The sequence below is a fragment of the Solenopsis invicta genome, chromosome 12, assembly GCF_016802725.1.
Source record: "Solenopsis invicta isolate M01_SB chromosome 12, UNIL_Sinv_3.0, whole genome shotgun sequence".
In the NCBI taxonomy this organism is placed as follows: domain Eukaryota; kingdom Metazoa; phylum Arthropoda; class Insecta; order Hymenoptera; family Formicidae; genus Solenopsis; species Solenopsis invicta.
In genome coordinates this window covers 19,754,526-19,767,849 of record NC_052675.1, presented here as the reverse complement: position 1 = coordinate 19,767,849, position 13,324 = coordinate 19,754,526, and the positions used below count along the sequence as shown (strand labels likewise).

Here is a 13,324-nt window from a genome sequence, read left to right as displayed (position 1 = left end):
CGCGGTTGGATTATCCAGTCGCGATAGGTTTTTGTTTTTGTGCGAGCAATAACGGAGCCGCGCTGCCTACGACCGTCGCGAGTCGCGGATACCGCGGTTTCAACGAACACCTGGAGACACACCATCGACGATCAATGAAATTCTGACGACTTCCTATTATCTCTCTCGAGTTTTTCTAAGATACATCAGATATATACAGGTTAGGCCTTGCCTCTCCACAACTTTTTAGCTTGCATATCCTGGGAAGAAGACTTATTATAGAGAAAGGATCTTTAAATCCTGTTAGTGGGAAAAAGCTATTTTTATCTTATAATATTCTTGAAAGTAAGGAAAGTCTCGATCTACCGTCCATGATGGAAATGTCATGGGGTCAGATCGAAAGGTAGGTTGTTATCGTTGAGACGCTTAGCACGCGAAGCGACAGAAGGATTCGCTGATGCTCTGCTTCTTCTGCACTTCGTGGAAGTTCCGGTGGTACGAAGGATATGGACGAGAAGAAAAGGGAGCATAGAGAGGAGAGAGAGAAGAGCGAGGGGAGAAATCAAGAAGGTGGGAAGAGGAGGAGGAGGAGGAAGAGGAGGTTGAGAGTGGCGGGTAGGATACTGGCAGCGAGACGAAGAGGAAGAAAGAGAGAGTGTGAAAGGTGCTGGAGGGCGGAGAAGAAGAATCGACGACGACGAAGGCGAAGGGAAAAGGGGGCGGGGACGGTCCATTAGGCGGTATCGGGACCATCGCACGGTAGCACCAACGCTCTCTGCATTTCAATGCCTTCGCCCTTAGCCGCGCGAGACGAGAGGGCCGAATGGAGTCGATTTCGGGCCTCATACGCGCGCCTTCGCAGCCACCTCGAACAGCCGCGTCGCTTCGCTACGGAGATATCGATGGCCGACGAAGGACGACGTGGAGGCGAACGGGGCCGGCCCTGCGACGCACCAAGACCGGTAGCCCGCGGCGGTGTTTTCGCCTAATCGGCCGCACCGTGATGCGCTCGCCGTGATGCCGTCGCAATAAGCGCGTTAAACACGCTCCGCCACAGCTCGAAAAGCGTTAGTGGATCGGCGAATAAATGGCGAATAAATCTGAAGAGAGAGAGAGAGAGAGAGAGAGAGAAAGACGACAATTCAATGGAAGATGAAGTGATTAAAATCCGAGAGAGCTTCTTGCTCCTTAACCATCTCCAGCTGGAAATGTACGATTATCTATTAGACAGAATATTACGTTTTTTTTTTTAATTCCTCACTTAATCTGGATCTGTTTTTTGCTTTAGTAATGATAGTCAATCTTCTTAATCAAGTTGTCAAATACCAGCTTTATTTTTTAATTGATTTACGATTAATTAACTTGATTTAATATTTGCTGAGGCATGACGGTGAATCTTTGTCCTATAACGCGATTATCCCCTTCTAAATTCTTACACGGTAATGCGGTTGCTTAATGAGACTCGTCAAAATTGTTACACCTACGTGTTCGGCACACTCCTCGTTGCTTTTTCCTCCCCTCGATTGACAGACGGCTCGACGAAACAGCCTTCGACCCGGGAGTGAATCTACGATGTGGTATGCCCGATTGGAATCTCTGGAACACAAACTTACTCAGAGTCTGTCTTTCCCCTCTCTCCTTCCGTCCTCTCTCCCTCTTCTTTTTCTCATGATAAACAAATCCAAACAGGTCTGAGGTTAGAGATAGACTTCAACGAAATTAGAGAAAAAGAGAAAAAGGAGCGTGACGTAATATATGCGACACATATATTAATAATATATATATCCGCTTAGGAGCACGCTGCGATGTTATTGAACGATCGACCGATATTTCAAGGAAAAAACATTTCTAAAAGAACGCTTTAGATATCGGTAGCGGCAATTGGCAAGATGCAAGCTAATTTAATATCGTAAAAGTTAACTGGCAATCTCAATCCTGTCGCATAATAAACTTCGACATTTCCATAAACGGAAGGTGTGGCGATGCGAAATCGCACACTCGTACGAAGTTTATGGCAGTATTTTTTTTTCGCAGATTCGATCATCTTTTATCTCATTATATTCAACACCGACAGCCTTCGATTTTTACCTTTGACTTATTCGCATTTTTTATATATATATATATTTTTTTTTAGAAGACATCTTTTTTGTGAATACTAGAACCACGTCTGATTTGGTAATGCTAATCAAAGGTTATCCACATGGTTCTTGAGAACATGTGGATGACACGGTTCGACGTCGACACGAAAGTGCCTATTAAATTTCAGTCGAGTTCACGCGGACTTCTTTCATATGCATCGTCGACGGCAATTGGCGTCGTAACACAACATATAACGGCGTGTCGAAATCGCATGCAAAATTCTTGAAAAACCTGCCTCATGAACATAAATCTGTATCTTAAAGCAATTAAAGTCTAATAGAATCGTCTCGACAACGACACGTGCGGCTACTTTACACTTTCAGGCATAGGCTTGTATTCAGCGAGAGATAGGAATATGTCGATCATGTGTCATTAACCCACAAAATTAGACGTTTAATCTGGAATTATATGTATATATAATGTATTCCAGTGATACAAATACGCTATAAGTATACTTACTGTACATTTAAAATTTTTATTTTTTGAATTTATAGACCGTTGTATATCCAAAATTGTTATATCTTTCCGTAAAGCAATGAAAATCGCATTAGCACGAAAGTTCTCACATATATTTGCTGCGACAAAATCCGTTTCTGTCTTGCTTGTGACCAATCGACCGAGTTAGGCGTATTCCTCGATGTTTCGGCAACGCATCGGCGAAATCTTTCTCAAGGATTCCTGGCAAACACGAAAGAGGTACTCGTGTTCATTCCGTCTGTTTCTTTCTTTCCACGTGTCTCTTTCTCTCTCACGTTTCAATGGCTCCGGCCGAAGGACACTGGCCGCAGGCGCGCAGGAGGCGGTGAGGTAAGCCGAACCGACCGCGACTCAACGGCGACGACGACGACTGCGACGACTCCGACGACTCTGCGACTAGATTTTCCCGTCAATAAATCAAGCCGGTCCGCGGGCCGGCCTCGGCATTTCTGCCACCATTGCCGCCGCTCGCGACTGCCGACGACTTCGTCTTCTTCGTCGTTGTCGTCGCCGCGCGCTGCTTCCTTATTCATACCGTCTCGTCGACAGTCGCGTTCAGAAAAACGTCATCCTGGATGTTGTCAACGCGTCTCGCCGCTACGAGCGTTTCCAGCATCCGGTAGTTAGTTGGGAAAAGCGCGATCTGCCATACACACACATGTACGCACACATCTTTGTTCCAACCGGCGCGCGGCGATTCTGCTTGTTCGTCACTTCTCGAGCAAGAAGCTCACCGGGCGCGTAAGAAACACAGCGGAGGGTATCAAACGAAAGCGGATATTTTGATCTCTCGTATTGTTAAAAGTAAAATATTTTTCATAAGATCGCTCTCATACATCGTTTAAAGTTAAATAAATTTTTTTACCAATTTTTTATTAAACAATTTTCAATTAAAAATCTTTTAAATATTCTCATTGTAATTCAGGAAATTTCTTTTAAAAAAAAAGATTATAAATTTTCTGATTAGTATTAAATAAATTTTCCTTCTAGTGCAATAACATTTGCATTTCCATCTCCGTATATCATAGCAGCGATAAATTGTTGACGCTGAATTGAATGAATTTATAAGAAAGCTCGTCTCTGAGGAGGACTACGTCGATGTGAATATTTATATCCGTTGCCAGTTATAAATCTCTGGAGCAAATAATCCTATCGATGGACATCCGTAACTTGTGTTAACTCGTTTGGCGTTAAGCACGTGAGAGACAAAATTTGCCCTCGGTATGTCGCGCGCGATTGTCATCGACGACGACACGCGATCACGCAACGGAAGATATATGATAAATCTTGCGGCGGCGAATCGTTTGCACATGCGGGGCATTTCTTGGAGAAATTTCGGGGGAGGAGTAATCGATGGCTACCTCGGCGACGATCGGTCCGGCAATCAGGACGAATGTGCAGGGAGATAAAGTGAAATGGCGTCGCCGTTTAATTGGAGTTTCTGACGCGTTTCTGGCATTAAGTATGATGTTGCGTTGAGTTCAATTAAAATGGAAATCGGGGATGGCCGTTGCTTCGCCACGTCTCTTTCTCGCTCTCCGTCTCTCTCCCTTCGTCTCTGTGTCTCTCGCTGCCTTTCTTCCCCCCCTGTATTCACCCATCGTCCTCATCGTACTCTTCGTTCTTCCTCTTGCACTGAATCCGTTCTACACACAACTTATGCTCATGTATATACACTTATACGTATATACACCTATACAGGTCCGCGCGCGTACACACACATACACACACACACACACACACACACATATACGCGAAGTGCATCCCGTGTTTTCGCTCGCTCTATGTACCAACCTTCGATCCTTTCTCCTCCTCCTCCTTCTCCTCTTCTTCCTCTTCATCGTCCTGTTCCTTCTTCCCTCCTGTTCGTTCCTCTCACAGGTTTCGAGCTACCACATACGTGTGTCCCGATCTGAAAATAGTTCGGTTGGTCCCGGGTAGGAGTCCTTAATGAACCCGAGATTAGAAGTCAGCCCCGGACTCGAGAGCGGTAGATACTGGGTGCAATTAACACTGAAATATCATCGGTGTGGGTCCGTTAGGGACGATGGTACACGATGTGTCTCAGGTGGGGTTTTGCCGCCGTCGCTGCTACAGGGAAAGAGGAATCGGATCCTCAGACAAGGGACTAAAGGACTGGTTAACTTTATGGACTCTTAAATTAGCCGATTGCCGCGAGTCGACTCCAACTTCGCGGGAGATCGGGGCGGTACCAAATTTCTGTCGCGGAAACAATACGTTTATATTAACAGGCAGTCCTGAAATCATTAGATTACTTTTTGGCTGCCAGTGCGTGAAATAAATTCGTGAGAAACATGACAATTGTTTTAATTAGCGATGTATCGATAGTATGTAGCCATGTCGCTTTCGTACACTAAATTGATATTTGTGTGTTGAAATTTATTTTTATTTATTTTTAATAGTTGTGACGTACATAAATTTCCATTGGCTATGCGTGGGCAAATAGTAATTGCAATAATTTTTTAGCCCCGGAAGATGAGAACACCAAAGCGAGAGAGAGTTGAAAAGCTCTAGAATGTGAGTCGTGTGTTTTTCTCTCTTTATCGTTTACAATAATTACAAGATAATTGCTCAACGGAACGAGCGCCTCGGGCGTGCGTCATCTCCGTGCGATGCGCAGCTGCGGGATTTATTTATCTTCATTTTTTTTTATTTCTTCCTTTTTTTTATTCGTATCAGTGGCTACTTTGTGAGCGGCTAACATGCAGGAACAAAACGACGCGGTGGTACCGCGGAGAATTCATCGGTCTTATCGCGATTTGTACTTAACGCCCGAACATCTTGCGATGCGCGTATAATTACCATACTCGCCATAAATACAAGATTCTCAGTGTTACGCGTGGAGGGAATGACGTACCGATTCCTCCTTTCCCATTACGGTAAATCAACGGGTCGCGATAATTCTCGCGGCTTACGGATACGTTTATGCGCGAAATAGCAAATCGGTGCAGTAGCGATCATTAAATCGGCGGCGGCCAGCCCATGCCGAGGCTAAATAGCCTGGCCCGATTTAAGACCGCTTCTGATGCTCTCAGAGACCGCCTGCCACCGTGCTCGCGGCCGACCGGTGCTCGGTAGAGGCTTAATAAGACATCGTGACTCGGCGCAATGTCAGCCTTTAAGTGATCGGTTAATTGTACATTAAACCGTACATAATAGAATTATCGGCGGTAAAGAGAGAGAAAGAAAGAGGACGAGAGAGAGAAAGAGAGAGAGAGAGAGAGCACGGTCCCTGGCTCGTGCGGAGAATAGCCTTGTACCCCTTCTGTAAAATCTGATCCACTACTTAGTCCGTGTATCGAACTAAAATTAATGTCCCGACACTTTTTTTATACGTGCTGCGGAGCATCGTAATAACTACGCGTTATAATTGACTGATAGATTCACAATATTGAGATGGAATAGAAATTTCAATCATCGATGTAGATGCGATTTGGATTCACTTTAGAAAAATAATAAAGTTGTGCTATTACTGCTATTCATTATCATTAGAAATTACATTTAATTAATTTTACGGAAATTTAAATATATAACAGTACATAATTCATAGATTAATCTAATTTTCTTATGATTTCAACATTTTATCTAATTTTACGATTTAAAAAAGTATGTATTATATTTTATTTTCTATGTACGTCATCATCGAAATTTTAATGTAGTTTTTGCGATAAATTTGGACGAAGTGTCTCGTAAAGTAGATGTCAGTTTCTTGATGGTCAGTTTAACCTGGACGTTGCTTTCTATCGACATAATTGGTGCGCTCGGCATATTATAGATGTAAGTACAGGGTTTCATAGCGCCACGAGAATCGTGAGCAAGCAATATTAATCTTGCATTCCTCTGGTCGTGGTACCTTCAGCTGAGAAGGCTTGATACACGGTAACCCTAACGCAATCAGTCACGGCGCATTACGATGATTTCATTCGCGTCTGGCGCTATTAATTATCGCTGGGAGCAGCCCGCGAAGTAACTACAAACATGGGCTTGGCGCGTCAAAATAATTAATACGAGTTACGTACGAAGAAACTCGGGTAGTCGTCGGGTAGTCACGAGGTGCTCGACAACGACAACGACGACGATACTATCCCAGAGAAACGGGTACGACTGGTTTTGCATAACGCATTTCTGCCACGCTTCGGTATATTTACGATATATGGTAAAAATAATCGTTTGAAAGTATAGATGCGTAATAAAAACAAAATTCGATATGTTATTGTGATAATGTGATAATAAAATACGAGAAACTTGTAATAAGAAACTTATATAAGAATTCCGAATACAGGTATATCTTTACTTGCGATGAGGTTACGTTTCGAGAGTTTGGTCGTAAATTGAATTGATTGTAAGTCGAATAACATTTATGTTTATATAAATAAAACATTTATGCAAAATAATTATTTTATTACTAAAAATGATTATAGCCATCTATTTGATGGAAATAAAAACTGTAAAACAATACTTTTTTTGGTCTTACTAATATGATGCTCACTATAATACTTAGTATTGTAAAATTAATAACTAATCCAAATTACTGGTTAACCAATGTTTAATCGGCCTCGTTATAATCTACTAGTTAATTTTTCGTCAATATAGAGGAATATCTGTAACTGGAGATATATAGCAATGATTATGTCGTTTATATTACAAAATAATTAAAGCTATAGCAAATACATCATACACGTCTAATATGCGATAAAATACAAAGAGACATATTCTTCATATCGAAAGCGCATCCGGAACTAGTCCTCCAGCAGCTCGTCGCTATCGAGAAACAATTTATCACGCGGGGGATTCGCGAGCGTCGGGCTTTCTCAAATTAATTAGGAGTCAGCTAGCGCGACTGCCCTAACCACATACCAGGCCTATCTTATCGGATTTACTTAAGGTCGCGAGAATTCTCGCGATTATCGGACGTCAAATGTCCCCCGTATGCGGGTTAATTGGCGCCATCCCCGACATGCCGGGCTGGCAAAAATTGTCGACCACGGCGAGCACAGGCACAGATCGCACGATCGCTAACGTAACGTCTCGCGGCGTGTATTCCGGGAGCACGCGCTTCTTTTGCCCGGTGGTTCGTTTATTAACCGCGGGTTAATTCGCCGTTTAGAGGCCGACCGCGCGGTCGCGCGCTCACATTATAAAGCGAGGTGATCCCGCGATAGGGATTCATTAAACGCCGTTAATTAAGACATTATCACGTCATAATGATCTCTCGCAGAGGCCCTGGGGAACTTTAATGAATGAATGAAACACGCCTCATAAATAATTAATCTGCCGATTAAGCCGCTCTGGCCAGCGGCCGTGGCCGTCGCCGCTGCCGCCGCCGCCGCCGCCGCCGCCGCCGATTGCCAACCACGCGATTAGACGCCAAGTACGGCAGAGGATCGCTCGCGTTTTCGAAATAAGAGCCGCACGCAAGATGTTGTCACGCTCGCTGAGAAATGATACTGTCGGCTCGATCGACGATCTCGACCGCCCTGGGTGGATCTCTCCTTCTCGGCTCGCTTGTAAGCAGCCACTGCGGGAGGCTGTAAGTAGAACGTGGACGATCCTGCGCTCGCGGAAGCGCTTATTATTTTCGCGAGTACAACAGCGCTAATTGCACGAGGAAACAAATAGGCAAGCCCGTGATTTAGGCTGCGAACGAGGGGGATCTGCGCCCGGTGTGTGTGCGTTGCCTGACCTGAAAAGGAAGAAAGCATGAGGCGCCCGCGCCGTCCGAGCGGAAATCGCAGCTGACCCGCGAAATTCAGGTCCCTGGAAATCGCGATCCACCATCGTTTTCCTCGCAATCTAATATCTTGCGTGCGAAAAACTGGGAGTGCCTGCGGCCTACCGCTCGCGAGGCGTTACGTCCGCGTGTCGCAAAACGACCTTACATCTTACGCGTACGGTTCGTGGAAGCGAGGTCGCAAACTGTTTCGTGTCCATTGACACCTGACCTTCGCCGGAACGAACCGGCACGAAATCGCCTCTATCACCAGAGGATACGGCGGTTTAATTTAAGATCATCGCGAAAAGTCTGGGAGTCTGGAGCGACGAGTACGTCACTCATACGATATCTGTCGCAGCTTGCAAATTGCGTCTAGATATACCGGAAAGTCCGGTATACGGTCTTGCCCGGCCCTTCTGCGCCTGTCCTTCCCGTTTCGCGTGAAATGCCTCCTCCTTCCTTTCTCTCTGTTTCTGAAGATCGCCGACGTACGTAAATAAACCAGTTTGACGACGCGTTAACATATCGCGACGTAACGTAGGACTTGCGCCTGAGATGTACCGTGTTTCGCCGCATAACGCGCGGGCTCCGACCGCGTAATAATGGCCCACTAAATATTATTAAGTAGCGACACCCGTAGACTCGTAAAGGAGGCGATGACACGCTCAAACGATCGGTTCTGTACCACGCTCGTCCTTTCGAGTTATTACGCTCTAACTTATCGCTTGTTACCGGCGTGCGCGCGTTCGCCAGTAAGTAAGCACCTAATCGTTAGCTCATGGTGTACGCGCGGAGAAAGAGACATGGAATAATTCTGCGTCAGCGCCGTAATGTTCTTACATTCGATTACGGGCAAATATTCATTACGTTGGTAACGTGAGATAATCTTGCTGTTATGCCACGTATAATCGAAGGAGACGCAAAGTATGAAAGAAATTAAGTCGTATGGGACGGCTTAGATTCAACGATTTAGTGTACAGCCATAGATTCCTTTGACGTCGGCTTTCGCTTCGGCTACGACCACACACACACATATACGTAAGACACGCGTACGTACCTTCGTCCTTTAAGTCGAACAGTTCGGTCGCGTTGTGACGCGCAAGGCGCGACGATTTATGTCTCGGTTATGCCGACGATCACGGGGAACACGAGTTAAGGCCGATCGAAATTTATGAACATGAACCTTTTTTTATCGGACAATTGTATTCGCGACCTTCTTGGTTGCATGTGTGGAGGAGGTAGTTCCTGCGTCAGAGAGCGTGGACATAAAATAAAAATCTATAATACGTTGTCGAATCTTTTCGATTTTTTTCCACCGTCTCTTCTTCTCCTCAAGGTACAACGCGACACACACGTGCGCCTGTCTTACGACACGATTACCATACGATCTGCATATCTCGCCGATGACTACTTTCCGCGACTCGTAAATAAACGTCGTTCGACAAGAAGATAAAATTGCTGAAAGATTATCGCGATGAAAAATTTCTCACGATATTTCTTTATAAATTTAAATAAAATTACAATTATTGATAGATTTAGAAAATTTTAAGTCGCTACTGAATCTCGCGCTGTTCCTTTTACCGACAGATACGGATCATGTCAATTGCTACTGACGTGATAACGTTTCGTAATGCTTTCTGCTCATAATTCAATCAAATTGTTGGCATTTACCGCGCTGAAACGCACTGTTGCCCGCTAATTGATATTAAATGCTATTTCTTTAGAAATATCAGTTATATTTAAATACTCGAACCTTGAAATCCGCAGATAGATATCGCTATAATAATACTAACAACATAGACACGGCTGTACAGATATTAAATGTTGCTGCACGCATGTTCGTCGCGCGCAGCAATGTTTCTCAACCTTTTCCTGCGTATGCCAAGGCCAAATCGTTGACATAATATGAAAGTGAGCACATTCGTTCCTATCGTATTCATCATAACGGTTGCTTTAAAAAAAGAATTTATGAAAAGATTACCTCACAGATTTAAAAGTGGAAAAACTCACTTTTTTCTGCCTCTGGAAGTTTAATTAATTTTTATAAAATAAAATAATTTTATTTTATAGAAAAAATATAAAAATAATAAAGACAATAATGAAATAATAGTATAAGATAAAAAAATTAAAATAATATGTATTTTTTTTTAATTTGCTTTTTATTTTTAGAATTCTAAATAAAAAGAAACGAAAATTTTTTTTAATTCTGACCTAGTGCTCGAGCTCTAATACTGAATCGCCCGAAGTCATATTCAGCGGCTTTTGTTGATGCGATCTTGTCGACATTTATGCGTGCCGCGCAGAGATTGCCCGCAGAAGCTACGTGGCTACCGAGATACGAGATGCGAGAAGAAATGAAACGTACCGAAGTGAACGGTTAGATCGTCGTCGTCGACGGCGTGTGTGTGCGCTGATACGTGAATTACTTGCTGTGGAACACAGGTGGACCGGTAACCGGTGAGTGCGTGTGCGTTTTACGGATTGCGGCGCACCCAACGCTCACTTTGTCACCGCGAGACCTCGGCGTGTTCGCGATGTTGGTTCTAATCGACGACGAACGGGAGAAGGAGAGAAGGGCATAAAAAGAGAGTGAGAGAGAGCAAAACTACTCGTTTCTTTTTTCTTCTTCTTAGTTCGCTGAGAAACGGGCCACAATTTGATCTATTTCGCGCTAAACAATTTATTGAAATCTCCCGAGGGAGATACGGGGTTTTGGTCACGCGACGTGTCATCGCTTCCGGCGTGGTGTTGTTTTCTACGTCGATAAGCTCGAATTGCGTTCGCGCGAAGAGAAAGACGCGTGATCCCGCGCGTTATAACCATGGTCAGGACCACAGTTGCCTGACAGACACCCTTTGCTTCGAAGAATCTTCCACAGTCTGACTCATCTCGTCGTTATTCTCTTGTTTACACCGAAGCGAGTGTCTGCGATTTCCGAGGCGGCGAGAATCGATGTTTGAATAGTAAATTGAGGATCTCGCGCGCTAGGCACAGCACCTAAGTAGACTCAATCGGAAGATCTCTGTGACACGAAGGTAAACGTAACCCTGGAGTATCTCGTGTCCGCGTACGGACTTAATAATTCATTAAGTGATTATAAATTTAATAATTATCAAATTAAATATGATAACTGCTTATTTAACTGCTTATCATTACGAAAACGGAAGGAAAAACTGTGATTACTAATTACGTCTCTCATTAAAAAATATCATGGCATCGTATATTACGCTAATACGAGCATCTTAATTGACCTGCATGTTTCAACCGATCGTTCTCCATTATTCGTAATTTTTTTTTTTTTGCTTCAAAAAGAGATTTATCTCGTAGCTCGATAATTCTAAACGATCGTCTCTTCCGAGATAACATCACGCGATCCAAGTTTTGAAAACTAGAACTGACTAATAATTTCTACCGATCGTTACACACTCCTAGAGAATTGAGCAAGCAGAGATAGAGAGTCTCACCGTTCCTCCGTCTCTGTCATTGGTCCAATCAGGGTCAACAAGATCGGCTTTCGTGTGAGATTTACAGCCTCCGGTAAGATTCCACTAATTTTACGCTCCCGCTGGTCGAAAAGTTTAGCTCGTTCTGACGATCGCCGAAGAACGTGAATCCGAATGGGGTGACCTCCGGAGACCCGTGAAGAATCCCAATCATAGGAAGGAATTAAAATAGCTCTCTGGAGCACGACTGAGCCGTCTGAGCTCCATTTTCGCGAGCTCCATTTCCGCTCCAAATTCAAATGGCGCTCCAAGACTGCCAGGGATCGAATAAGACTCGAACGAACGAACTCGGGGACACGGATCCGTGAGAAATTTTGCCGTCGCGAGCGCGAAAGAACGGTGGCGTATGGCGGCTCTATTAGCGCTCCTGAAACGTGAGGCAAGAAAACAGCCGCGATTATGTTTCTTTTATCGCAACTCGAACAAATGACTTATTCGACGGCGCCATTGGCAGTCGGACGATCCGGTCGCGGCGCGGCGGTGCAATAAAGTCACAAGCGAGTCATGTCGCGCTGCGCGTCGGGCGTGTGCGGCGCTCTCGTATGGAGACCGTTTTACCGTGGTTGGAATGAGCCACGAGCACTCAAGGATGACCGCCATCCGCGTGAGCCTGCCCGCTTCGTGTCGCAACTTCCATCCGACTACGTCATCGGTGCGCGCATGTCGGACTTCAAGAAGCTCTCGCTATCGTCGTGTTCAGGGACAATTGCAACGACATAAATTAGCAGTCTAATCTGAGATTAATTAATTTTCTTTCTCTGCCCACGTCTCACGTAGAGAATTGCAAACGAGAAGGAGAATCACTCGCACAAATCACTCGTGTTAATCGATTATACGATTTCAGTTAAACCGGAATTAATGAATTTTAAAATCGCATAGGTGCGAGGTATGAATGAAAAAGTATACAGCGTTGACTGTGCTAGGTAGACGATATTTATTTGAGAGATACTCATCTGACACCATCCCCGAGGAGAATTACAACCTCAAGACCGGGCATCTCGCGCAGACAAAATGACGTGATTTCGCGAAGCGGTGGTTTTCTGGCCGCGCCATAAAAGCTAGCGATAAGCAATAAAAACGGCTGCCGCGGTACGAACGGATACACGTAGCAAGTTTTAAACGACGCAAGTTTTGTCACGGTGTAAACGGGCAGTCAAGGATGTCTACCGCGCGGTGCAAGCTGTATAGCGGCCGTTACGTGTCGCAACGTTCATCGAACGACGTCATCGGTGTTCACGGAGAGAGAGACCTTAACGAGCGTCCACTCGGTCACGCTAGATTCCGTCGCAAAACAATCGCGTCGCGTCAGTCCAATCTTCATGAAGCGTCTTGCCACGTTCAATGTCAAAGATGCACCGAATATCTACACGGTGCAGATCGAACGCCACGGTTAACACGACTGCGCAGTCGCGATTTTTGCATCTGTATTACAGGATACTACGTCCTGTACTGGAATTTTAGAAGGAACACGTGTGTCGAACAGCCGAATCCG

General features: G+C 44.7%; 1 protein-coding gene across 1 annotated transcript in view; it reads right to left on the bottom strand.

Annotated features, from left to right (window-relative positions):
* Positions 1-510: 510 nt before the first annotated feature.
* The window catches only part of LOC120359106, a 52,961-nt gene continuing 40,147 nt past the window's right edge, over positions 511-13,324 (bottom strand). Inside the window, exons 2-3 of the mRNA XM_039455435.1 lie at positions 11,794-12,262; positions 511-1,575 (exon numbers count right to left, since the gene is read on the bottom strand). Of these exons, the coding sequence (XP_039311369.1) occupies positions 1,404-1,575; positions 11,794-12,262 (641 nt within the window). The 3' untranslated portion in view covers positions 511-1,403. The remainder of the gene's footprint in view (positions 1,576-11,793; positions 12,263-13,324) is intronic.